The 27,905-nt window shown below is 39.2% G+C and overlaps 1 protein-coding gene across 2 annotated transcripts in view; it reads left to right on the top strand.

The window, feature by feature from the left end:
• The first annotated feature begins 4,212 nt into the window (after nucleotides 1–4,212).
• The window catches only part of EIF4E (eukaryotic translation initiation factor 4E), a 38,315-nt gene continuing 14,622 nt past the window's right edge, over nucleotides 4,213–27,905 (top strand). The window contains exons 1-2 of one of the 2 annotated variants that reach the window (XM_045536858.1): nucleotides 4,213–4,277; nucleotides 25,179–25,285. In XM_045536858.1, coding sequence (XP_045392814.1) covers nucleotides 4,260–4,277; nucleotides 25,179–25,285 — 125 coding nt within the window. In that variant the 5' untranslated portion in view covers nucleotides 4,213–4,259. Of the gene's footprint in view, nucleotides 4,278–21,296; nucleotides 21,365–25,178; nucleotides 25,286–27,905 lie in introns of those variants that run through there. The other variant, XM_045536860.1, reaches the window with a different exon arrangement.

Raw genomic sequence — 27,905 nt, 5'->3', positions numbered from 1 at the left:
CATTAATCAATATGAAAAATGCTTGGGGCCGGGCGCGGTGGCTCACGCCTGTAATCCCAGCACTCTGGGAGGCCGAGGCGGGAGGATCATTTGAGTTCAGGAGTTCAAGACCAGCCTGAGCAAGAGTGAGACTCCATCTCTACTAACAATAGAAAGAAATCATCTAGCCAACTAAAAATATACATAGAAAAACTTAGCCAGGCATGGCGGCGCAGGCCTGTAGTCCCAGCCACTCGGGAGGCTGAGGCAGGAGAATTGCTTGAGCCCACGAGTCTGAGGTTGCTGTGAGCTGGGCTGACACCAAGGCACTCTAGCCCAGGCAATAGCACGAGACTCTGTCACAAAAAAAAAAAAAAAATGCTTGGTATGTTATAGGAAATCAACAAATGAATGTTAGTTGTCTTTGAGTATTTGGAATCTTGAAGTATCCTCAAAGATAACAGGCTAGGGTTGGTTCTTAGAATAAAAGAATTCTTAAACCTGTTACACTCTACTAAAAAATAGAAATAAGAAATTTATGTTAATATTATATTTCATCATGTTAATTATTGGTAACACTGTGTGCTTGCTGTGTTCTAAGAACTATTCTAAGCATGCTACATGAATTAACTCACTTATTTCTCACCCTAACCATAAAAAACAAATAATATTATTTTGCCCATCTAACTCATGAAGAAAATGAGCCACAAAGAGACTAAATCACCTGCTTATGGTCACACAGTAAATGGTATAGTTGGGATTATGAACCAAGATAGTTTGACCAGAACTCACATTCTTTTTTTTTTTTTTTTTTGAGACAGAGTCTCACTCTGTTGCCCGGGCTAGAGTGCCGTGGCGTCAGCCTAGCTCACAGCAACCTCGAACTCCTGGGCTCAAGCCATCCTCCTGCCTCAGCCTCCCGAGTAGCTGGGACTACAGGCATGTGCCACCATGTCTGGCTAATTTTTTCTATATATATTTTTTTAGCTGTCCATATAATTTCTTTCTATTTTTAGTAGAGATGGGGTCTCGCTCTTGCTGGTCTCAAACTCCTGAGCTCAAACAATCCACCTGCCTTGGCATCCCAGAGTGCTAGGATTACAGGCGTGAGCCACTGTGCCCGGCCCAGAACTCACATTCTTAAATACCAAAGTATACAATTGCAATTTAAAAGACTATTTATCCTATTAGAAGCCATCAGGTTAGTTTTTTCCTAAAGGAAAATCACTGTAGAAAATGACAATAACAATAAAAAAATTAGAGCATAAAGTTAAGTTTAAAATAAAAAGTAAACAAGATTAAAAAATGTTAATGTTAACTAAAGGTTGGTCTAGACTATATCTAAAGTTATACCCACCATTACAATATTAAGAATCATTTACTTTATTATGTAATTTTATATCTTGTGGCTCAAAACCTAAATTCATTTTTTAAAAAAGGTTGCTTACTACTGATCAGAGACTAAGAAAGGGACCTAATCTAAACAGAATATCTAAAATTCCAAAGCCTGTTAGAAAACAACAACAACAACAAAAACCTAGATTGTGGGCAGTAATAATTTGTGGGGATAGTGCGTAGCATATATGAGCAGTTTGAACCGTAGTTGAAAAGCCCACCAAAACAGTAACTTTGGTTATCTAGAAAACCTAAATGAAACTTCAATGACAAAGAGGTAAATTGTAAAATTATAAAAATTATAAAAACAACGGACATCTTCTATCAAATTAGTTAAAGTCTTTAACCATGAGTTAAATCTATAAAGACTAGTAACATACCAGTTTGAGGAATATATTATGTAGAGAGAAGATCATGGTTATTTACAGACTATAAATTATATCTAATCATCCCAGGCTTATAAATAAATTACCATGATGGTATGGTGGGCCATAAGTAGTTATGTACAAACTAAATACTTCAATGAAGTAAATAGTATTTCAATGCTACATCCCATTTCATAAATCTAATTTTTAATTAAACTTTCTTTTCCTTAAGTATAAGCATGAATGTGGTACTAAGGTAATGTATGTAATTTTTTGTGAATTAACAGACAAATAAAACAAAATTTCTGCTATATATATTTAAGATGGGCAAAAACAAAACAACCACTTACAGAACACATACTTACAGAAAAACATAATCACCAAATCTTTTACATGCTAGAATCTCAGGCAAACACATGAATTACCATAAAACACATGCAACAAAACATATACAAAAATGGAGAGCAATTAAATTATAAGAATAGAGCATACATCAGTATTGTGAAAGTATGAGTCTTGATTGACAAGAGTAGGGAGGTTTTTGGTCAAAAGTTAATAAAAATAGGAGCTATTGTGGAAAAAAGTTTCAAGAACATCACTGGTTTTCATGCCCATATGGGTATTTCCTTGCCAGTCTCACTGATTCTTTGCTCTGTTAACAGCTTCATGAAAATAAAACATCTATGCTGTCTCTTCAAAGAAGGTAACTGGATACCACTTTTAAACAGAAAAAAATGTTAACATCGACTGTAATTACTTCGGATAATTTTAGTAACAGTAGATAGTCTCTGTAAGTAGAAATCCATTTATGTTTATTTATTAGAATTCTATCCACTTTAAAACCTACTGGAGCTAAGCTGACTAGACAAAAGCTTTCATTAATCATCTCTGACATCCAAGTAAACCGAAACATGTGAACAGGCAATGGCTTTGAGTTTTTATACAGCCTCAATTATGTGTTAGTCAACCCAAGCATCCATTATGTACTCAATAATAGGTATGACACAGCTCTGGACATCAGCAACACCACAAACAGCCAGGGCCAGGCAGCCTGTCTATACTGCTTTTCCCGGTTTTAACATTCTTAAGCAGCATGGGAAACAGAACAGTAATGAGACAGCGTGTTCCTTATTAGAAGTACATAGTAGCACCCTACTAGATAGATTTCTTCATCTCTGTGTACTGTATTAACAGCCAGACTGCAGAATAACACTGTCTTGAGAAATGACAACACAGTATTTTAGAGGGAAAGGAAATGTAGGATGCGAGCGTGGGGACAAATTTCTAATTGCCAGTGACTGTCGTGAACATAATTTCCTGAACATTAAAACCTCTATTGAGGGCAGCTACACTTGTACAGAAACAATGGTCTTGAAACTTTAAAACTGCACTGGTGCACATCATAATACAACAAAGTAAACATGAGGAAAACTTAGAACATTGTTTAAAAAAACAGCAGAGGGAGCGACCTATCTTTAGCAAGGGATGCGGTGGCTTATTATGAAGCATTTCCAGAGTCCGATGCATTTTCAAAGCCGGTTACAGTCATCCCCACAGCACACCCCTGTGAGGTAAGGGTATTACCGCCTTAGGCTCATAAATGAAAAAGCCGAAGCACTGAATGATTAAGTCACTCGCCTAAGGAGAATGAGTCAACGTCAAGAGTCACAGTTGACCCGGCCTAACCACTCCTGACCGTCAGTCCAGGGCTTAGTCAGCGGGGCCCAAAGCGGCTTCCCTGGCTGGCACCTGGACTGAAGCCACTTCCGTTCACGTTAAAGCAGAATATTGGAACCGACTGGACAGAACTTCCAAATAATTTCGACTTCCACGCAAGGTTTCGCCCCGGGGTCCTGCTCTCGGGATCTGGGACGGGCAAAGCTGCCGGGTGCGCCCCGCCTCCCCGGCGCGTCCCTGTCCCGGGCGATGGCAGCGAGCGACCACCGGCGCTAGCGGAGCCGGGGACGGGGGAGGGTTGGCTGCTTAGACCACTCTCCGTCGCCGCCTTTCTTTGAAACTAAGAGAAAATGGTAGGAGCTCAAAAGAAAACTAAATAAACACACCAGCAACTCGGCCCGGGACCTCCAGTAAGCCGATGAAGCCTTACTGTGCGTGCTGAGCCTGCCGTTCCCAACCTTCCGGGGAAGATGGGAGGACAGGGCGACAGAGGGCACAGCAGGCATGCCTGGCAGTGAGTGCGACCGCGGCGCCACGGGAGGAAGAGCAGAGGACTAAAAACCACCCTCCGGCACGCGAGCGTCCGCGACGCCTAGAGCCGCGCACCCTACCCATCCACCACGTGACCAGTTTTTTTTTTTAAAACTTCTTTGCCTTAAAAAAAAAAAAAAAGGAGAGACTCCACTTCCCAGAAGCCTCTCGTTCCGCAGTCTTGCGCAGGCGCCGCCAGGGCCAAACGGACACGTCCATCACGTGGACAGTAGCCGGCCAATCCGGTTTGAATCTCATTTTTTTCCTCTCACCCCCCCTTCAGGAGCGGTTGTGCGATCAGATCGATCTAAGATGGCGACTGTGGAACCGGTGAGTATTGCCTTCGGCCCCCACCCCCACCAGTCCCCGCGCTCTGCCTCCCCTCGGACCCGGGGACCCCGCGGGACGGCGTTCCCAGCGCGCACTCTACCCGTGGCCGCGCCCTCCCCCTCGTCGCGGAGCTGACCTCCCGCGGGCAGCTGGGGGCGGCCCGGGGCCGGCCGGGCGGCGTGCGGTGCCCACGTTCCGGTGGGGCCGGGGGCCGGGAGCGCGGTGGGGGAGGGGCGGCGCGGCGCCTCCCGCGGAGCTTCGAGGTGGCTGCGGGCCAGGAGGGGACCGGCTGTGGTGCGGGCCGCGGGGATTGTGTCCTCTCGCCGGGGGGCGCGGGGCGGCCCTGAGCGGGCGCCGGGATCCGCGGAGCGGGTGGGCGGCGAGCCGGCCTGGAATGAGATGGAGGAGGGAGCCTCGGCGCAGCCTTTCCCTCCCTCCCTCTCCCCGGAGGTCCGGCCCGGGGGCTCGGGCGCGGGTCCTCCTCGGGCCGGTGGGCGCGAGTGGCCGGAGGTGGCTTGGGCGGGAGCGGTGCGGCGGCGGCACGCGCGGAAAGGCTCCGACCTCGCCGCGGGGAGCCGCGAGGGGCCAGCGCGTGTTCCTCCGGCGCCCGGAGAGTCGCCGGGCTTGGCCGCCCGGGGGGCGAGGACGGCTCGGGGTTGGGGGGGCGGAAAAGCTCTCGGAGTAGGCTGCGGGGCGGCGGTGGTGAGACGGGGGATCACATTGTCCTGGCCCCTGCATGCTTGGGACTGGCTGTCATGGAGGAGGGAAGAGGGAGGAGCGAGGCCTACCGCTCGCGCTGCCGGCCTGGCTGCCGGCCGGCCGGGCCGCGTCTCGCGCGCCGTCTCCATTCATTCATGCTCCGGCGCGGCGCGCACGCCTTGGAGAATGCGGACAGGTCTGGAGCCGTCTGCGCTGCCCAGTCTTTCATTTTCTGTACGATTTCCAAGACGAAGTTTACAGGAAATAGAAACTTAACTTGTAAAGTTGTTTCCATTTGATTTTTTTCCTCTTTATCCGTCCTACAGCCTTTCCTCTCAATTTAGGTATGCACCATTTTAAAGTTAACGGAAGCAAGCTGATCCTAGGGCAAAAAGGTGGTAGTTGCCCCTAAAGCAGAGGCTGTCTTTGTCGTGATTTGGATTTGCCGGCACTGGCTCACTGAAATATCTGGGCCTTTGCTGCCTTTTTAGGACGGATACACCTAAGGGACAGTGTCTTGCGTGCATAATGGAGTTTATTAGAAACAAGAAAACCTTTGACACTCTGGAACCAATTCTAGACCTTGGTTGTCAGATATTTTTGTGTATCTTTACATGGTAATTTGTGGTTTTGCTAATGATTTGCCAGTTTGCCTTGACTCTTAAAGACTTTTATAACTATCCCCAAAAGTCTCTTATAGACTACAAAAAGGCTTATTTTTCATTACGTTGATGTAAACTGTCCTTACCTTGTTGCCAGAATTTAAGGCGGTTTTTCTGCTTGATTACTTGTTCTTTTATTGGCAACCAGTTTTCATCTGCCTTCCTGAGAATTAGGCTGACTGCAAAACTGTCTCTTAAGTTCCTGATACAATTAACTGACTTAAGAACATTAATGTTACATAACATTAATTAGGGATAAATACATGAAATTTAAATATAAAACCCTTTTGACAGGTTCACTTTTGACTGGATTTGCTCCTACCCACTATACTAATGTCAGTAAAAAGCATTACATCTGTTAATAGAGGCACAGCTAAAAATCTCTAAACAATAAAACAGTAGTGAATTCCATGAAGTTTCAGTAACGTTTAGGTCCCTTGGATTTTACAGAGCTATGCAGCTTTATTTTGACAGCACAGAACAGAACTACAAAGTTGTGAAGGACTATTTTGAGTCAGTAAATATTTATAGCCCCTGATATGTTTAGGACGTTGTACCAAGTGTTCTTTGGGATACAAAGTTAAACAAGATGTTGATTCTATACTTTGCTGAAATGTAAACTCTTAAGGAGCTTAATTCACAGTGATGTGGTCGGTGATACAGTGTTTGTTCTATTGCTACCTTGGGGAGATTTGTGCACTGCATTTAAATTTGGGGAGTAGGGAAACCTAAAAACCTGAAGTGTATGAAGGTGGGAACCTAGATAGAAACTATAGTAGTTTGGGGATGTATGTAAAATAGTATTGGTGCATGCATTTTTAGTGAGAAATGCACATCTTTTGTACTTCTAATGCACCCTTGTCTCTACAAGCTAGTTATGTGGAATTCTTTTTGATAGTTTTAAATAGTTGGATTTTTTGGTTTTTTTGAAGCAACTGATTAAGATTGGATTGCAGTGAAGTACAAGAAGCTTGAAAAGGAAAATTAAGGGAAGCATTTTCTCTCTTCACAGGTAATATGGCAAAATTTTGAACAGTGGGACAAAATACTCTGCTGTTACCCTGTTGGCATTTGAATTGTGGCTAGGTCAAAATTAGACTTCCCATTAGTCAGTAAAAATGGCAAGGCAGTTTTCCCAGGCCATCTTACCTCCGCTGGGTCATGTTTCTTTGCAGCTTTATCTTCATTCTGCATTCTTCTCTATTAGACCTTTTTTAAAACTGATTTGTTGTTTTCAAGGCAAGAGATTAATTTTGGTTACTTTAGTTAAACTGAAACCATGTAATTTTACTTGTTTTTACATTGTATGTCTTAAATTTTTTAAACTACCTTAATTTCATAAGTGAATCAACTTGGACAATCAGCTGACCTAATCTTTCCTTTTTTGTACTTTAGAAAGATGCTTTGTATTGCATAGAGTTTATTAAGAGTAAATAAGGCTTAGCTGGGTGCAGTGGTGTGTGCCTTTAGTCCCAGTTACTTGGGAGGCTGAGGCGGGAAGGTCACTTGAGTCTAGGAGTTTGAGGCCAGCCAGGCAACATGGCAAGACCTGTCTCTTTAAAACAAAAAAAGCAAATAAGGCTTAAATAAATACTGACAAATATATGTTGTGTTCCATAATTCAACGTATTTGTTAATGAACAACAAGTCAACTTTGCAAATGATCATGGGGTTTTTTGCTTTAATGAAAGAACCCAATATATCAAAGTTCATTACTAAACAAAATATATCTGGCTTTGGTGTTTATATTCAAAATTTCACTTCATTTTACAATCTGAGTTAATCAAGCCAGACACAGACACAGTTTACACACAAGTTGCAGAGAATAATTTGTAAAATGGATTAGGTAATCTTAATCTAATTTGCATAGAATTTTTGTAAGCAAAAAAACTTTCCTAAAATATTTTGTTTGATTTATATGAGGTTAAGAATGTAATAGAAGGACCAGCATCCTTTTAACAAGGGGCCTTTGAAACAGTTGTTCTAGCAATGATAATTTCTACTTTTCTTCCCGTGCTACCACTGGAAATTTCATTAATCTGTTGGTACCAGGGGGTTGCACCATTTTCGTCAGAGACTTTTTTGAAAAGTGGAAATGATCATGGGTTATAGTCTCATTTTAATATCTGTGTAACCTGGAAGACTGAAATTTCTAATTCTAGCTGAAAGTGGGAATAAGATAATCTTACGGTGATTTTGATTTTTAAATGCAGTATTCAAAGATGACAATTTGTCAGTTATGAAGAACTAAAGTTCATTAACTCCATGAATGTGTTGCATGCAGGTATATCCGTACGTATCCCTACTTTTTTCTCTCCTCGCTAGGAAGTTCACATAGCTGCCTTTTGATTATCAATCCGTGGCCATTAACAAGAAATGCACAGCCTTTGTAGGACCCACTGCTCTCAAGTACTCTTCCCACTCCTGTCCCTACCATAAAAATTACTAATGTTTCTTCAAAAGTCCCTAGTCATATCTGGAGAAAAAGGATTATTTTTGTCTCTAAATACTGGTAGTCATTTTTAGACATTTCCAGAACCTGAGAATATAGTCAGAAATCTAAAATTTTTTTCTCAGTTGTGGTTTTTGGTACATTATTCCATAGAAGCAATGGGAAGCTGAAGTTTAGTCACAGTATGTTCAGTAAGTTTCTGTGGAATCATGACAAATCTAACCAGTGTTGGATTTCTAGGGGTATGGATTTATAGTTTTAAGCAACTAACTAAACAAAAAAAAATGACCTTGTCAACACAACCTGTTAGTAACAGCTATTTTTAATGTAGGCAGATCTTTATTTCTTAATAATTGCTACACATGGCATTTACTGTATGTCAGGCACCGCACTAAGTGCTTTACATATATTAATTCATTTAGTCCTTACAGCGCCCCTGTGAGGTAGGTGTTATTATTTCACAGATGAGGAAACCACGGCACAGAGATGGAGTAACTTTGCATGACTAACTTGCCCCAAATCACACAGCTAATAAGTGGTGGGGTGGAGTTAAAATTAAAGCAGCCAAATTACAGAGTATATGTTTTTAACCATGACACTGTCTTTCCAGTGGGCAAGCAGTGTGCTTTGCTTGGGTGACTTCAGAAGGGGAGATTAATTTTCATAAACTTAGCTAGGTATTTTGCTACAACTATAAAATAAAATGTGTGGACCTCTGTTTTTAGGCCCTGGTGGATAACGAAAGTATAGAATCATAAGAAAATAGCGCCTCGGTGTCTGAATCTCAGGACTAAAGAAGCAGTTATACTGATCATATTTTAATAACTGGTCTAGAACTTTGTGGGTAGATTTCTAAAGAAGGTGAATGACCACTTCCGTTCTCTTTTCTCGTTTGATTTCTGACATTTGCCAGTTAAAATATTATGCAACTGAAAAAAGTTCTAGTAAATTTATTTATTTATTTATTTTTTGAGACAGAGTCTCACTCTTTCTCTGTTGCCTGGGCTAGAGTGAGTGCCGTGGCGTCAGCCTAGCTCACAGCAACCTCAAACTCCTGGGCCCAAGCGATCCTCCTGCCTCAGCCTCACAAGTAGCTGGGGACTACAGGTGCACACTACCACACCTGGCCAATTTTTTCTATTTTGAGTTGCCCCGCTACTTGTTTTTTTACTATTTTTAGTAGAGACGGGGTCTCACTCTTGCTTAAGCTGGTCTGGAACTCCTGACCTCAAGAGATCCTACCTCCTCAGTCTCAAGTCCTTGGTTTACAGGCATGCCACCGCACCCGGCCATAAATTTTTGAAAGTTTGTGGATTTGGAATTTACTCTAAACTTAACTACCTTAGTACTTTTAGTAATTTTGGGGAAAGGTCTGCTAAAGAGTAAAACAGTTGTTTTGAAAAAATTTTGGCTAAAATGCACATTTACATGTTTTTATTGTATATTTTAAGCTTGTTGCTACAAAATGCTGTATAGAAATTAGTTATGTTTTTTCTGTGTTCTACTTACTACAGTGACAATAGCAGTTTCATTATGTCAACATTGCCAGTATTGCTATAAAAATTCTTACGGGGCATTAGCCATAGTCACAAAGTCTGATAACTTCAAGTATTAACTAAGGCAAGAAAATTTGATGTTTTAATGGAAAGATGAAATGTACATATTTCTCTTGTAGTTTTTTGAGTGAATAAATGAAGTTTTATGTGTGAGGAAGTCATATTTCAAGGGATGTTTAAATTTCTACCAAAGTCACATAGTTCCTAAGTAAGGAAGTTGAACTCAAATCCAGAACTCAAGCTTTATCCTATAAAAATCAAAACTAAACTAAAATACAACGAAAACTGAAGTCTAGCTCTTTACCTTCAGCAAAACTTGTCCATGAGGGATAACATTGATGGTCAGCATTATACATAAATAAGTTAAATATAAAATCATATCTCTGAGAGAGGATATACCAGATGGTTTGTGGATGGTGGGATTAGGAGTGATGTGTAATTTTCATTTAAACTGGTACACTTTGTTTATTTAGGATTGTAAGATCCCTTTTGGGTATTGGTTTATAGACAATGGTATTTAGCTCTTTTAATGTGTTTTCTTGAATTTGTAGTACATACTCATGTTCTAAAATTCAAGTGGATCCTTTTAGCAATCTAGTGAAGCCTGTTGCCCTGATCTTAGAGTGTTTTAAAGTGCATTGAATAAAATACATAGGATTATAAAGGAAACCAATTATGACGAAGTACAAGGATTGAAGTAACATGAAAAATATGAAGGACACTGTCTGGGACAGGCTAAGTTCTATCTGATGTGAAAAACCTGTCTCCTAGCTATCTTCCCCAGCCACCTTATCCCTCTTTCCAAAGTACCCACTGTTACCAGTGTTTTGAGGATCCCTCTAGAAAAGGGCTGTCTAAGAGTACTTTCTGTGATGATGGAAATGTTCTATTGTGCTGTCCGGATACGTTAGCCACTAGCCACACTTGGTAATTGAGCATTTGAAAATGTGGTTAGTGCAACCAAGGAAATTAATTTTAAACATTTCTTAATTTTAATAACTTTAATTAGTCACATGTAGGTAGTGGCTACCAAATTGCACAGTGTGGCTTTAGAATCTGTACATATTCTGGTGTATATAAACACTTGTGTACATATCGTATTTAGCTTACCTTTGTAAGATACATGTGGATATGTCCAGTTTGATTGAATAAATTATTGTTTTATTCTAGAAAAGCTTCTCTTCTGTCTGTATTTTAAACTTTCAAAGATAATTCCTTCCTCAAAAGCTGCAAACCAGTGGTCTGCAAAATAAAATGTGTTGGAAACCTCTGAGTAAAAAAAATAAATAAATAATTCTTTGTCTTGTATGGAAATAAAATTGTCACGGGTTAATATTTTTTGCTCTTTTTTTGAATGTGTGTGTAGATAGGCAGTACTTTACATTGTTCGAAAGTCAAATTTTATGTAAAAGAATGAACAGTGAAGTCTCCTTCTCAAGCAGATCTCTGTCCAGGCACATCATCTCTAGAGGCAGCCAGCATTGTCAGTTCTTTATCTTTCCATAGAGATTTGTGTGTATACAAGCAAATTTGATATATATTTAAAAAAAAATAGGTGGTAGCCAGATACATACAGTATTCTGGCACATTATGTTTTTCACTCTGTGTTTTAGAGCATTATGTAATCCCGACTGTGTGTATCTTTCAGGTATGTGTTGTTTAGTTTTGAAAAAAACTAAGGAGCTAGAATGATGTATAAGGAAAGGACAGGATTGCCACTGTTGGATGAAGGCTCCTCAGGAAAGATAATCTGAACCCAGTTTCTGGTTTCTGGTTTGGCTTCAGCTTCCTGGAATTTCTCCTAGAGCCACTTCCGGGGAAACCAGTGGACAAGATCGTGAATGGGTCCTGGGAAACATAAGATTTTACGATTGTTATCTGGGGGGCCTGTGGTGTGGGAGTCGGCTTCTTTGTGTTTTAAGATCGGACTAAAGCTGAAGTCTTCTGGTGTAAAATTCTTAGCTGATAAAGGAGGGAGCAGGGCACAAAGGACAGAAAAGGAACTCGTGGTCACACTGAGTTAAGGATAAAGTCTGAGCCAGACACACTAGAGCATTTGGTATTTTTTAGAAAAGGGAGAGTAATGGGCATCTTGGTCATAGCAGCCATCAAATCACATTGCTCCAGTCACATTCACCTGATCACATTGCTCCCATCTGTCCTGTTGCTTTTTATGTCTGGTAAACATCTGTTTTCCTTGGATCTCCTTTAACTGTGATCTTGATTCTCTCTCGTCAGTCTTCTGGGTTCCACCGCTCCGTGTGCTGTGCCCCGACTTCCTCTTATTTGGTTTCTTGTCTCACTTTGGTGGATCACATCTCCAGTAGTTTTTTGAGGAAAAAGTACATAGGTGTTAAAAGATTTTTGAAACCTTGAATGTTAAGCACTGTCACATCTGTAGTTTGGCTGGGGCATAGAATTCTTTTGTTCAGAAGTTTGAAGTCATTGTTCCATGGTCAACTTCTGTTGTAGCTGTTAATAAGTCTCAAATTATTCTGATGGCCGTGTGTGTGTGTGTGTGTGTGTGTGTGTGTGTGTGTGTGTGTGTGTGTGGCATGTTCCTTTCTCACCCCGACTCTGTAGAAATTTAGGGACTCCTTCTCTGTCCCCATTTCACAGTGACATACCTTATGTATGTCTGGTTTCATCCATTCGGCTGGGTACTCACTGGGCTTTTTAATATGGCGTTCATATCCATCATTCTGACAGATTTATTGGTGATTTTCCTCTCTTTTTCCTCTTCTCTTTGAAAAAGCTATTCAGATATTGGATCTCTTGGACTAGTTCTCTGGGAAATTTCATTTATTTTCCAACATTTTATGTCTCATGTTACATTTCCAGGTGTTTCTCTCCCCCTTTCTCCCCTCTCTTCCTTCTGCCCTCCCTCTCTTTTTTGTCTTCTTAATGTTCACTTTTATAGATTCCTGTAGTTGTTATATACATGTAAAATCTTAACTTATCCCTTTGAGTGTGTGTGTGTATGTGTGTTTATATATATGTATGTGTATATATATGTATGTATGTATATATATGTAGACCTGTATTTTTAAACGCATTTTCTTTTCCCTGCCCATTCCCTCCAAGTTGCTCATTTTTATTTTTGAACTCATGGCAGCAAACCTAGTGACTTGGAGTAGCAGAGGGGATTGAGGGATGTGGCTGTTTGTAAACAGCTTTCATGGAATTCTCTTTAATTTACCTCCCTTCTTCACTCCTCCTTTTAAAGGTGCTGTCAGCTTTTGATTCTAAGGATCTTGCTGAGTACATTGATTGGTTTCCACTTGACCATCTACGTTCTATCTCCCGAAGTTTTTTCCTGCTCCCCTCCCCTTTTTTCCTGCTCTCCCCATGCTTGTTTTTGTGTGTAATTCTCTTAAATCCCTTTGCTGTAGTGTTAGTGGGATTTGGGGAGGGAGCAACATTAGGATCATTCACTTATGCAAACATTGGGTGCCTGTTATGTGTCAGGCGCTCTTCAGTGCTTGCCCCAGCTTTCCTTTGATCTTAAAGTTACTGAATTACTGAACAGGAAAGAAAGAAATAACACTTACATTTTAAAAGTAACTTATTGTTGCATTCTGATTATAGAATACTGTGTTACAGGTTTTCTATAATATTGGCAAAAAGTGCCAGGAATAATAATAATTACTTGCTTAGTTGCAAGTAATATGCGGCATTCCTGTGCCCAAGTACAAGTGCCTTCCTCAAGTGCCCAGGAATTGTAAACCTGACAGTGGATTTGCAGGATTCATAGGTAAAAGCAATACAACTCCACTGCGGGATGCAAAGGAAGACTTTAATAAATGAAGAATCATAATTTGCCATTGAAAAAGATTTAATGTTGGAAAGATGCTAATTCTTCATGAATTTAATAACTAAATTCAGTATAAACTGAATCAAAATGCCAGAATCTTTGCAGGTGAGGCGGGATGCTACACTTTATGCTGGGATTTGCAAACTAGTCTGCTAGCTAAGAATGGTTTTCACATTTTAAAGGGTTGTGAAAAGAACCAAAGAAGAGTCAGTGATAAACTAAAATGTTTACTCTCTGGCTCTTTATAGAAAGAGTTTGCGACTGTTGCTTTATGAAATGATTGTGAAGTTTATTTGGAAGTATAAACAAATGAGAATTGGCAGTACAGTTTTGGAAAGGGGAATGGGAAACTTGCCCTGCCACAAGGAAAAACATTAAACAAAGGTAACTCTCAAAGATGTGCTATTGATGCAGGAGGGAATGCGCTGAGCAGTCCAGAAGTAGACTCAGATATGGGCTTTAGCGTGATTTTATTATAATAAATTTGGAACATTAAGATCAGTGTAAAGAAAATAAAAATCTGTAATCCCAACAAATAGGTGTTCTCTGGTAATATTCTGGTTCACTTGTTTGCGAACTATATATAGAGAGAGTCTTTACTAATATAAAATATATAAAACTGTCACTATCTGACAATTTCTTTGAAGAAACCCCTTAGAATTCTAATTACTGGGTTAAAGAGTGTAGATCTTTTTTTTATATTTGGAAGCTTGAAAGTTCATTCGTTAACTTAAGCTCAGTAAGTAGGTTGTAATCCACTCTATAATTCTGGGGACATGTGAAACTGACTGTACTACTACGCTTGGTTTTAATATTATTGAACTTCTAAAAAACTAACACATAGAATTTAAAGAGTTTAACTGCTCATTTGTTGAAACTGACATGTAAAGATTGATTTTCTTAAAAACTAAAATTTAATTAGTATCATTAAATTTTAGTTGTGCTTTTCAAAATTTTAAAAGGTATAAATTTAAGCAATTAAATTTTTCTTTAAAAGTTTTGCCTTTCAAATATTTACTATAAAGCTTTAAAAAATTGAAATAGAAATTACCATGCTACTGCAACTGACATAGTTTTGTGTAGTGTAAATGCTTGTCCTAATGTCACTTTAGTGTTACTGATGTACTTTGAATCATTTTTTGGTTTTTGTGTAGTGTTCAACTTAAGTAAGTTTTTATTAGCCATGGAGTCTTACTCTGTGGCCTATGCTGGAGTGCAGTGGTGTGGTGGTAGCTCACTGTAACCTTGAACCTCCTGGGCATGCGCTCCGCTTGCATCTGCCTCCCCAGTAGCTAGGACTACAGGCACACACCACCATGCTTGGCTAATTTTTGTTATTTTTTGTAGAGATGAGGTCTTGCTGTGTTGCCCAGACCAGTCTTGAGTTCTTGGTTCCAAGCCATCGACCGTCCTGCCTCAGTGTCCCAAAGTGCTGGGATTACAGGCATGAACCACCATGCCTGGCCAGGAGAATGTTTATTTTAAAATGCAACAAGATGCCCACAAGTCTTGTCTTTCTAGTATTATAGTTAAGAATACATCTAAGTTTTAAAGTTGTATATTAGAAGCTCAAAAATTCAAGCTTGGAACTGTAGGGATTTTTTTTTTTTTCTTTTTTTTTGAGATGGAGTCTCGCTCTGTTGCCCCAGCTAGAGTGGTGTCATCATAGCTCACTGCAACCTCAAACTCCTCACCTCTGAGTGATCCTCCTGCCTCAGCCTTCTGAGCAGCTGGGACTACAGGTGTGCGCAACCACACCCAGCTATTTTTTTTTTAGTAGAGATGGGGTCTCGCTCTTGTTCAAGCAGGGCTCTGGCTGGTCTTGAACTCCTGACCTCAAGTGATCCTCCCACCTTGGCCTCCCAGAGTGCTAGGATTACAGATGTGAGCAGCAGTGCCCGGCCCGGGGATTTTTTATTTTATTGGTTTATTTTTAATAAAATGTAGTTACGTATGGGCTGCTTAGTATCCAGAAATACAAATTTTTAGCTGTAGCCCAACAAACTTAACTGTTTACATATAAGTTTACTGTTACCTGTTAATTTTGATAAGGTAATAGGATTATTGTTATTTAAATAGACTAAACAGCTGTTGAATTTTTAAAGTATTTTTAGACACAACACAATTTGTATCAATTGTCACAACTCTTTTCCCTCAGTACCCCAGCTACCAGTAATGTTATTGTTTAGATGTCATTTTACATTAATTGAAAAGAATATTAAAAGGTACTGTCTTTCAAATCAGAATTAATATATGGGGTCTCAGAGTCCTTTACATGAAAGACTTTTTCCATGTGAGCAATGCTTTAACCTTGAAAGGTTTGTATTTTGCTAAATCTCCATCTGTTGCTTTTCTCCTTAAGCTTTGTAGGTTAGGGCTTGAGTACAAAAGGTCATGATTTCGATCCTTTATTATAGGCGAAGAAGACCTACAGAATCCACAGCCGCACTTTCACGATGACTAATGCCAGATTAACTGGTGTTCTTTCCTATAAATCATATATTTTTGAGAGCTAAAAACCAAAACAATTCATTTAATTTTCTGTAGCAATTTTTCAGTGTTTTTACCAAATGTATGAAGTCTGTTTACGTATTAGTATTAAATTTCCCATTTATTTGTAGCCATAAAAGTGTTATACTTGTCTGTATATTTGAGATATTTGACCAATAGGCACTTAGTATGCTGTATTGCATAATAATGTAAACTCACTATAATTAATTGTTGGCGTTTACTTGCTTTTTTCCCAGTACTGGGATTTTGTGTGTGTTGAGTGGGGAGGGGAGGTGTACCATTCATGTGTGTTTTCCTAGTCTATTGCAGTGGCACGCACTGGCAGGATGAAGGAAGGTGTTGAGCCCGAGGCATATGCTATGAGCAGAACATAACATATATTGTAGGTTTGTGTTGCTGGAAAGAGTACCTTGGTAACCAGATAATTTATTATCTAATTCTGGTCTCCTCACTTAGCGTGAATGAGGATTCTAGTAACAATTACGCTGAAACAACAAACTGGTAAAACTAAGACATGTGGTATCCCTAGCCATAAATCCTGGTAGTCCTGTATTTAAATGTAGACTACAGCTAGGACATTTTAACTTTTTAGGACTTAAGTTTTATCTCAAGAGTGGAGAGAATGGTATTAGTTTCATACAGTATTGTCAAGATTGAACACATTGAGATAATGTATACGAAATATGTCACATCGCCTGATAATAACTGCTTAGTAAGTTTTTGTTTCTGTTTTTGTTTTTGTTTTTTTTTTGAAACAGTCTCGCTCTGTCGCCCCTGCTAGAGTGCAGTGGCATCATCACAGCTCACAGCAACCTCAAACTCCTGGGCTCAGGCAATCCTCCTGCCTCAGCCTCCCGAGTAGCTGGTACTACAGGCATGGGCCACCATGCCCGGCTAATCTTTTCTATTATATTTTTATTAGAGGCAGGGTCTTGCTCTTACTCAGGCTGGTCTCAAACTCGATATTACTGTTTTTAAAACTATAAAGTGCTGCTCTTTTCTGTTCATACTTCACCTACGCTTTTGCTCATTATTTCATACCCCTTTTTTTTTTTTTTTTTAAGAGATAGGGTCTCACTGTATTGCCCCAGCCTGGTGTGATCAAAGCTCACTGTAACTTCAAATTCCCGGGCTCAAGCCTCAGCCTCCTGAGTAGTGGGACTACAGGTGTGTGCCATCACACCCAGCTAATTTAAAAAAATTTTTGTAGAGACGAAGTCTCTCTATGTTGCCCAGGCTGGTCTTAAAGTCCTGGCCTTAAGTGATCCTCCTGCTTCAGCCTCCCAAAGTGCTGGAATTACAGGTGTCAGCCACCACAGCCAGCCTATTTCTTATCTTTGTTTTAAAGTAGTGCCTTCAACTGGAATGTTGATTCAGTGACTTACAGAGATAATTGTGGCTGTCTTTGCCCTATGTAGCATTTACATTTCCAGTATGGCCAGAGATGGTCTTTCTAGTTTAACTGAAGAAATAGTGGGGCAAGGAAGGTGGATGTAAGGCAGTGCTACTCGTGATGGATTACCAGTCTTATTGTTATCCATTCTTTTGTGCTAAAGGACTAGCCAAACCTTTGCAAAGTTTGGAAATCCAGCTCTGTGTGCCTCATTTACTCGTCCTTGTCTTTTCTAAACTCTCCATATGTCTGGGTACTAATTGCTAGTGGTGGCTGAGGGTTATTGATCACTTAAGTGCCAGACTCTTGGATTGTCACTGAAAATCCTACAGCACTTTTACAGATGAAGAAACTGATGCTTAGATGGATTTTAAGGACTTGCCCTACAGCACTTAACGCCCTATTCTTTAAAAATTTCCCCATGTTATACTTAAAATTTAAAGGACTGATCAAATTAGGGGCCAGAGATGGATCCAGGTTGTGTTGTGGAGCTTGGGCATTTAACAGCTTTGCAGTATTACTTCATCGTAGATCAGGGATTGGTAAATCTGGGATTGCTTTTGCTGTTTGTCAGAAGAAAACTGTAGTAATAAAGTCAGAGCCCAGTGTTCATGGACTATCAGTTGCAGCATTATTTGGAGCCACAGAGGATGGTATGTGGGTAAATATGCCTAATCTACAATTTACTTTTTTCTCTAACCCCTTCCATCTGCTTTATTTTGATGCTTGATTTCAATGTCCTTTATGCTATTCCTTGCTAATAAATAGTTCAGTTCACTCCCACATTGTAGCCATTCATTAATTCACTGAGGCTAAGAGTATGGGTAATTAGACCAAAGGTATGGTGCCTTCAGTACAGAAAGGGGGAAATACATACAGTATCTGGGAGTACCTTTAAAACTAGAGTAAGTGTGCTTTTCACTTGAATGTCGCTTTAAAATGACTTTATGTTGTCATAGGTCACTATTGCTCTTGGGGAAAAAGGTGATTCCCTCTACCTTATACCTAGATGCATCAGATAGAAAGATTTTTAGGAAATAGAGGAAAGTGATATATATAATTAAATTTTTTAAAAATTTCTAAAGTAAATTAAATAGCATACCCAGCACAGTGTCTGGCCATACATACAGTATGCCTTGAATAACTATTTGCAGAATGGGAAGCCAAGCAACAATACGGGTACAATTTTTAGCTATTCTTTTAAAGGTAATATTTATTTTGTGTTTCCCTTATACCAGACAATTTAAATGCTTTTTTATTTTTTAACTCATTTAATCCCCGTAATAATCCTGTGAGATAAGCACTACGATGCCCATTTTAAGGTGAGGAAATTGAGACTCACTCCAGGAGCTTAAGTTAACTGCTCAGAATTACACAGCTGTGAATGGCGGAGCTGGGATTCCAACCTGCTTAAACACGGCTCTGGATTGTTCGATCTGAACCAGGGCATCTCATGTTTTGCTGAAAACCCTTTTTGTTTTTAAAACAATTTCCAGTCTAATACTTTTGTGAAATGATAAAGATAATATTTTAAAAAGTATACAGAATGTAAGTCTGAAGTTGATTTGTTTCAGCAGGCATAAAATTGTTAAATTGCTGTATGTTTTCTAAATGTTTGCTTTCCATTTCTGTACTTACCTTTGCTGTCGACTATAACCAGTTTGTAGACCAGCAGTAGTCTGTGGGCTACACTTTGAGTTACTGTTCAAAGCGTTACTAGTGCCAGGAGAGCTACTGATTTTTACATACTTCATTTTTTCCTGAGGAAAAAAATCCTGGAATTTCCTTGTTGTAGACGTTTGTTGAATGAAGGTAATGGAGGTCACAAATGGAGGTTTGGGTTGAGAGTTGGTGAGAAATCTTGAATGTTCTCAATGTAGATTTGAACATGGTGAATATTAGGATTGTCCCACAAGGTTAATATTATGCCTGATAACATGCTGATTTTTGTAGAACGTGGTAAAAAGCTAGCTGAGATTCATTGCAGCTAATTGTTAGACTTTTCCTGCCCTGGCTTAACTTTTTTCTTCTCTTTTAACTTTCTTCTGTTACTGTGGCAGCCTACTCAGTCAGGCCCGGGACCACTAAATTGTAATACTGAACATTTTTATTTGAAACTGATAAAACTCAATAAACCTAAAACCAGGTTTAATACTTGGCACTCAGATTGGTTGTCGTTTTCTATTCCCTTACTTGCCATCTGATTTTAATCTCTTTGACCTGCCAATTAATAGCTTCCATTGCCCTCAAGATGAAAGGTATACTTTTAGCCTGACCTTTGAGGCCTTTCACAATCTCACTGCAGCCTACCGTTGTAACTGTACCTTTGGTTTCCCGACCCCTCTCTTTCAGCCACACCGGTTACCCTCTTCTGGATGAGCTCAGCACCATCCCACGGCTGTGCTCTCACTCACCTGAAATGTGTTGTGCAAGGTTTTTCCAGGGCAGGTTGTCTTTTAGGTTAAGTATGTGTTTGATTGCTTTGAGAGTAGCTGTAATCTGTTAAGTTAGCCTTTACTTTTTTGTCCAGGTAATTTTTAAACCTAGAAATATTGGTAAAACATGGTCATTTAAGATGTGGGTTCCAATGAAGTTTGCTCATTGGGAGACCACCAATCAAAGTAGAGAGAGGGATGGCCGGGCACGGTGGCTCACGCCTGTGATCCCAGCACTCTGGGAGGCCGAGGCGGGAGGATCGCTCTAGGTCAGGAGTTTGAGACCAGCCTGAGCAAGAGTGAGACCCTGTCTCTACTAAAAATAGAAAGAAATGATCTGGACAGCTAAAACTATATATAGAAAAAAATTAGCCGGGCATGGTGGCGCATGCCTGTAGTCCCAGCTCCTCGGGAGGCTGAGGCAGGAGGATCGCTTGAGCCCAGGAGTTTGAGGTTTCTGGGAGCTAGGCTGACGCCACAGCACTCTAGCCTGGGCAACAGAGCGAGACTGTGTCTCAAAAAAAAAAAAAGTAGAGAGAGGGATATGGTGGGACTTTGTAGTATAGATTTTTGTTTTTAAATGGGATATAAATTTAAAATTATTTTACTGTCTTGCTTTATAGGAGGCTTAAAAATAAGCCTGTATCTCTCTTAGTTTTTAGTTCTTATACAGATCAATGTGTTAATCATATGAAAAGATAATTGTGTGGCCAGGAAACATTTTTATGATGCTTCAGAGCATTTGTTTTAACATCTAACGTATTTATATAATATAAAAAATGAAGACCATAAGATTTTAAGTTAGTATATTTATACATCCGCATACATTTTTTTAAAAAATGAGTAGCTACTTTCATTTTAGTTATAGGAAAAGTACAAAATATATTCTTGATATAAAGACTACAATAAATTACTTATAGTAGGAATTTTAATTCAGAAGAATGCTTTTTGAAAAATTCTAGGAATTGGACATGTTTTTTTCCTGACTGGTTATCCTGCTTTTAGTTCCTGTGTGTCCAAGGACTTGATACCATCTTAGTCTGCCATCATTCTCCTAATAGTGAAAAGAACAGAGTAATAGAAATGAAGGGAAAGTACTAAATAGTTAAAGGGTGACATTTTGGAGCCCATGAAACTTGTAATTACTCATATTGTAATTACTTCATTGTTTTTTATATACTGCTGAGGTAAAAAAATTAAGTAAGTTTTGTGAAAGTATGGTTTATAATGAAGATTTTGAGCTTATGAATAAATTTAAGAGAATTTACAGTGCTGTTTAACTGGGGAGGAAGGGTATCTTTTACTGTCGTATCCAACCTCATAAATCCACACATGCCAAACACTTTGGCAGGATCATCATTATTTTAAACCCTACAAGACACCATTATTATTGTTCCTTTAAGTTGTTAATAATATTCTTTTATATATTTACCCTTTCTACTGTTCGTCATTCTTTTTTGCACCTCCATGCTCCCATCTGGGATCTTTTTCCTCCAGCCTGAAGACTTGATTTTGATATCCCTCTTTGGATCCACTGGTGTGTGTTCGTGATGGAGGGGGCGGAGGTGGGTATGTCTGTCTGAGACTGTCTTTCTCTTTTAGTTTTGAAGAATATTTTTCCTTGGCATCAAATTCTAAGCTGAAAAGTTTTTCTTTCAGCACTAAGATGTTATTGTGTTGTCTTAGTGGTTTCTGTAGTTTCCATTAAATTAGCTGCTGTTATTGTTTCCATGAAAACTTCTTGTGTGTATGTTTTCTGTTTTTAATGTTGCCTCTTTATCTTTGGTTTTCATCAGTCTGATTCTGATGTGCCCAGTTGTTTTGTTTATGTTGATACTTCTTGGAGTTTCCTGAGCTCCTTGAATCTGTGGCTTGAGTTTTTGATCAGATTTGATAAACTTTGGGTCTATTTATTTACGTATTGCTTCTGTCCCATTCATTCTCTCTCATCTTGTCCTTGAACCTTTTAACCACATTGTACGTGTTTTTTCCCTTCTCTGTGCTTCAGTTTGAATATTTTTTTTTGACCTCTCTTTGAGTTCACTAATCCTGCATTCTGCTGAGTTCGTGTGTTGTTACTCGTTCAGTGAGCTCTCATTTTCAGATATTGTAGTTGGCAGTTCCAGAGTGTCTATTTGATTCTGTTTAAAAATAGATTCCAATTCCCTTTTCAAATATTCCCAATATTTTCACCCCTTTCCTCCATCTTTCCTTCTATTTTACTGTAGTAGTTACAGTTTTTAAGTCTCTGTCTGCCAACTCTATTGTCTGGGTCATCTCTGGTGTCCTTCTATGGACAATATCTCTTGATTGTTAGCCTCTTTAAAGGAAAGATTTTTGCATGCTAAATAATGTTTGATTGTTTGCTATATATTGTAAATAATATCTATAGAGGCTTAGGATTACATTATCTTCCTCTGAAGAGTGTAGACTTTGGTTCTTGGAGGCAATTAATTTGTAGGTAGATTATAGACAGGTATATTTCAGTTTTGCCTTACTCATAAGGCTTAAACCTTACTCCTGAGGGCATGGTCCTTATTCCTAGGTTATGGCCTTTCTATGATTTTATTTGGAAGCTGAGGGTTTTCACCCACCTCCTCTGGCTGGGTCTGAACTCAGTTTCCCTAATGCTGTGCAGCTTCCGAAGTTTTGGCCCGGCTCTTCTCTGCTAGCCCACCCAGAGTTGCACTCTGAAAATGGCAGTTCAAGAGTTAGCCAAGGACCTGTGAGGGATTTTTACATAGATTTTTGGGGCTCAGTTCTTTTCTATAGTTCATTTTTCTCTGATACCCTGTCCCCCAAAGCATACGTTGTCAGTCTCTAACTCAGTTTCCATTGAGACTCCCACTGTCTGTCTTGGAACCATCATTCATTTTAAGCTAGTGGGTTAGGCAGTGGTGTTCAGTAATTATCATCTGTTTGAAGACTTAAGTTGATGAGAACATGCTGGTAAAAATGTTTGATGAGTTTTTTTTTTAAGCCATTGACTATGTAAATTTTTGAGACTTTATTCTATGTAAACATTTAAATTTATTCAATTATCAAGGCAGTAAGTTCCTCACTGGGTTAAGCACTGTGATCATTGGCAATACAACTGTAACCAAAATCAAGACATAGCCCCTGCTATGAGAGACTTGTAGACGAGTAAAAAGAAATTTCTGTGAGATGTTGATAAGAAAAAAATGTGCTCTTTAAAATGGATACTTATCATGTGTCTGTTCTGAGGTCTTTTAGATCATATGTATCTGATTTACACATCTTGTTAACATATATCCCTGACTGCTGTATCACTGGTTCAATTTATATCTGATCCCCAAATACTCGTTGCATCCCTCCCCCCTCCTTTTTTTGTGTGAGCCTTTGTTTCAGCTTCTGGTGCATTTCTTGACGATCTTGTTGACACCAGTTTGTAATAGGATGAAGAGCTACATGGAGGAATGTGGTGAACACCTATTTTAAATTATCCCCAGGCTCCTTTTCTTTCTGGCATTTTTAGATGGCAATATTAATTATGCCTCGCCTAAAAGAAGATTTAAATTCAAGCCAATGTCCACTTTTGCTTAGGGCCTATTGAAAATGTCAAACTTTCAAGTTACTGTAGGGAAAATAGTGTGCCATGAAGGTGAAGACCCGCAGCGTCTGTCATTGGACTGATCACTTTAACAAAGCTTTGTCATGATACCATAGTTGTTACATTCTGGGTACTTTAGTTTTAATCCTTCATCATCCCCCAGCCCCAAGCCCCCCCTAAAAAGATTAGGTCATTAAATATGAAATGTCCCATTTCAAATCAGAAGTTTAGTTTATTATACCACAAACAAGAAGCAGTACAGTTAAAGTATGCGCCTAAACTATCGACACAGTTTTGACATCCTAACGGTAGCTGGTTTATGCCAGCAACGAAGAAGCATGGAGGGCAGAGTGGCGATGAAATTGCCAAAATGTGTTCCACAGCTTGTTGAGAATTGAATATTTTTCCTTGCAAGAAGTGGTCCAAACTCTGGAAGAAGTGGTGGTGAGTTGGTGCAAGGTCTGGTGAATACAGTGGAGGACAGAGTTTCCAAGTCCAGCTGCTGTAGTGAGCAGCATTGTTTGTGTGATATGTGGTCGAGCGTTGTCTTGTAAGAGGGTTGGCCTGTCTCTGTTGACCAATCTCGGCTGCTTAATCACAAGCATCCTCATCATTTTGTCCCATTGGTTGCTGTAGCCATCTGCTGTAATTGACTGACCAGGTTTCATGAAGCTGAAGTGGATAATACCAGCGCTGGACCACCAAACAGACACCATTAGCTTTTTTTGATGAATATTTGATTTGGGGCTGTGTTTCAGCACTTCATCTTTATACAACCATTGTGCCAAACACTTTAGATTGTCAAAAAGAATCCATTTTTCATCACACGTAACAATACGGTTTAGAAATGGTTTGCCTTTGTGCCATGACAGCAAAGAAACGCAAGCTTCGAGATAATTTCTCTTCTGACGCTTGTTTAATTCATACGGTCCCAACTATCCAGCTTCTTTACCTTGCCCACTTGTTTCAAAATGGTCCAACATTGTTGGAATAGTAACGTCAAATATTGCTGCTAATTCACATGTAGGTTGAGATGGATTCACTTCCACTACAGCTTTCAGCTCATCATTATCCACGTTGGTCTTAGATCACTCACGTGGCTCATTTTCAAGATTAAAATCACCAGAATGGAATTTCTCAAATTGACATACTGTGCGTTCATTAGCCACATGCTTCCCAAACACTTCGTTGATATTTCAAGCTGTGTGCACTGCATTGGTTCCATGGTGGAACTCATGTTTGAAAATAACATGAATTTTTGACTTATGCATGTTTTCACAAAAGTTGCCCTAAAAAAAATCTGAAAGATAATCACAAGCCAAAACATGTGTTTGAAAGACTCAGGATGTACCTTCACAATAAACATAAAATAAGAAGTGTCAAAGATAACAACTGTCAAACTTAGTACTTAAGGGAATCGGACATTTCATACTTAATAACCTAAAGTATCTTATATGGTACTTTACTATGATAGTATGTTAAGAAAAATAGCTGATGTTCCCAACCTTTCCGTAGTCTGTGACAACCTTCCTGATATTTAAAAAAGTGCAAGTGGAGGGATAACTTTCTCTATATAATTATTACGTATTTAAATTTGAGAAACTCTTTGCTCTTAATGAAGAGATACTAGAATGGAAAGACTTGTGCTTTTTCTAGAGGTGGGTCTGTGGTCTATTTTATGGATTGATCTGCTCTAATTCCGTCTCCTTTAAAAGGTATTGTCAGCAATATTGGTTCAAGTTTATTTAGAATATTGATATCTTAAGTATGTTGAGAAATTTGAAGTGTTTTATATTATTTTCCACTAGGAAACCACCCCTACTCCTAATCCCCCGCCTACAGAAGAAGAGAAAACAGAGTCTAATCAGGAGGTTGCTAACCCAGAACACTATATTAAACATCCTCTACAGAACAGGTAAGCGTTCTCACACCTGGGTTTCTGACTTAGACAACAAGGTAAATGGTGAGCAGGGCAGGTTTTAAAGAGAAAGTTAGATGAGACTAGTTTTAGACAGGCTGGGGCTGAGGGTTCCATTTTCACTGGGATGACTTGTTATTAGCAGGCAGTTTTAAGTGTGAGTCTTGAGCTCAGAAACTAGGTGAGAAGTTTGTTTGAAACTCAACAAGAATATGGTGGTACTTGAAACCACAGCAGTAAATTAGTTCTCTTGAGGAGTGAACTTGACTCAGGACAAACGCCTGGGCTATCTGTCATAGGGGAGTCTTGTTGAGGGAGAATGCCTAGGAAGGACATAGATGGATACATACACTAGGAGTGGTGGTTATGGAAAACAAGAAAGTGGTTTGTTGTAAGGATAAGGGTGGTCAAAAGGATATGTACTAAAAGTTCAAATAAAGCAAAGTCTCAAAATAAGCATTGGATTGAACAATTTTAAAAGTGCATACTGATTTAGGAGAAAGTGTTTGTAGCATATAGATGATGGAAGAAAAGATTAGGGCAGTTTGAAGAGTGAATAGGATGTACACAGACTTGCAGAGCAAGAACAGGTAACTTGAAGTTGGACTTAGGAGAAAGGAGAGCAAGGGAACGTGGAGTTTGGAGCTTGGTTGGTTGGTTTGTATTCAAGATACAGACAAGGTAGGAGAGGAAAAGGGAGAGATTAAGATGAGTTAAGTTTTCATAGTTAACAGTGTAGGAGGAAGTTGAGTTCATTATATGGTTTTTTCCCAACTCCACCCACTCCTTCCCAGTATGTTTGTGTTTTTACTTACTGGTTTTCTGGATTATATAATGAAAATTAACTGGAATTCATTGATAGCTGATGGTGGGAAGAAAATGGCAGCTCAGAAACATTGTAAGACTGTGGAGGAAAGTAAATTGGAATTAAATTTGAGGATCTTGAAGTATTTCAGTGCCTTTCATTGTCTCTTTTTCTTTTTTATTTGTGTTTTTAGGACAGAATTTTTACTCTGTTTACTTTAAAGAGCCCACAGGCCTGTTCATAATTTAGTTTCATTGATCAAAAAAATATTTTTTTGTTTTATGACTTTAATGTTTTTTATCTTTCCTTTGTTATGGTAGACCTAGTGAAATAATAGTCCAAACATGCTTTGTGCAGATTTTTCACAGGGGACCCTGTGGTTCAGCATATCTTCCAGTGAGGAACGAATCGGTTTTTTAGACAATGGAGACTGTCAGCTAGTGGGACATCAGAGGTCAAATAGTCCATAAAGAGTAAAATCCTTCCTCAGGAAAGCATTGTAGCACATGTATTAGTAAGTTGAACAGCTGATTAGGGGCAGTTGCGTGTATAGTACAACCTAATAGTAGCTCCAAAACCCTTATTTTTTTGTCTTTTCAGTGGTATCTTATAACAAAGCTAACTCTGTGTATCTTCTACCTGTCTGTGAACCCAGTTCTTGGTGCTGCTGTTATGGTGGGGAGATGTAATCAAGGCATATATCCCTCACAGCTTGAGTGAAGTCTGAGGAGAGATTGCTGAAAAGTGTCCTTGTCATTAAACACATTGATTAAATCCCAAAGTGAAATCTCTGGGGGCTTCAGTTTCTCTATAAATTCTACTTTTTGGCCAGGTGCAGTGGCTCATGCCTGTAATCCCAGCACTTGAGGAGGTCAAGGCGGGAGGATCACTTGAGGACAGGAGTTTGAGACCAGCCTGGGCAACATAATGAGACCCCATCTCTCCAAATTAAATAAATAAGTAATCTACTTTTTGTGTAAAATAACAAATATCATTTGGAAAAATATTATATGATGTTTTATGGTTTCAATTTTGGTAGTTTACCCATTATTTCCTTTTTGTTAACATTGCAGAATTTACTATGCTTTCTTCAAAAAGAACCCATAATAATTACAAGAAAGATTAAATGAATAAGGTACAAGTATATACACAAAAATTTTTCTGCTTTCATAATTATACTCTCCTTATTTTACTGATTTCCACACCCCAGAGCAATCAATGTTAAATTTGGTTTGTATTGTTCCAGAACTTGTACATGCACTTATGTATACTTGTGTTTTTTAAAGAGACAGGGTTTTGCTCTGTTGCCCAGTCTGTAGTGCAGTGGTATAATCATTGCTCACTGTAAACTCAAATTCCGAGATTCAAGCAATGCTTCTTCAGCTTCCTGAGTAGCTGGGACTACAGGCATGCCCAGCTAATGTTTTAAAAAATTTTTTGGAGAGATGGAGTCTTGCTGTGTTGTCCAGGCTGGTCTCAACTCCTGGGCTCAAGCAATCCTCCTACTTTGGCCTCCCAAAGTGTTAGGATTATAGGCGTGATACACTGTGCCCAGTCTATATCCTTTTTTATACAAACCGTCACATTATTGACTGCAGATTTTACCTTGTTGTTTTAAACTACTGCCTTGTATACTGTATCAGGCTTATAATTAATGGGTGCATAGAATTTTTTTTCTATTTATATATAGTTTATATATAGTACTGCAATTTATGTCCTTCTGTGTTTGTGTACTTGTGTGAATGTATTTATAGGGCAGAATTTCATATTTCCTAGGACAAAGACTATCCCTTAACAACCTTTGCGGATATT

This window comes from Lemur catta, chromosome 24, assembly GCF_020740605.2.
Source record: "Lemur catta isolate mLemCat1 chromosome 24, mLemCat1.pri, whole genome shotgun sequence".
NCBI lineage: Eukaryota > Metazoa > Chordata > Mammalia > Primates > Lemuridae > Lemur > Lemur catta.
This window is presented reverse-complemented; position numbering and strand designations above follow the sequence as displayed.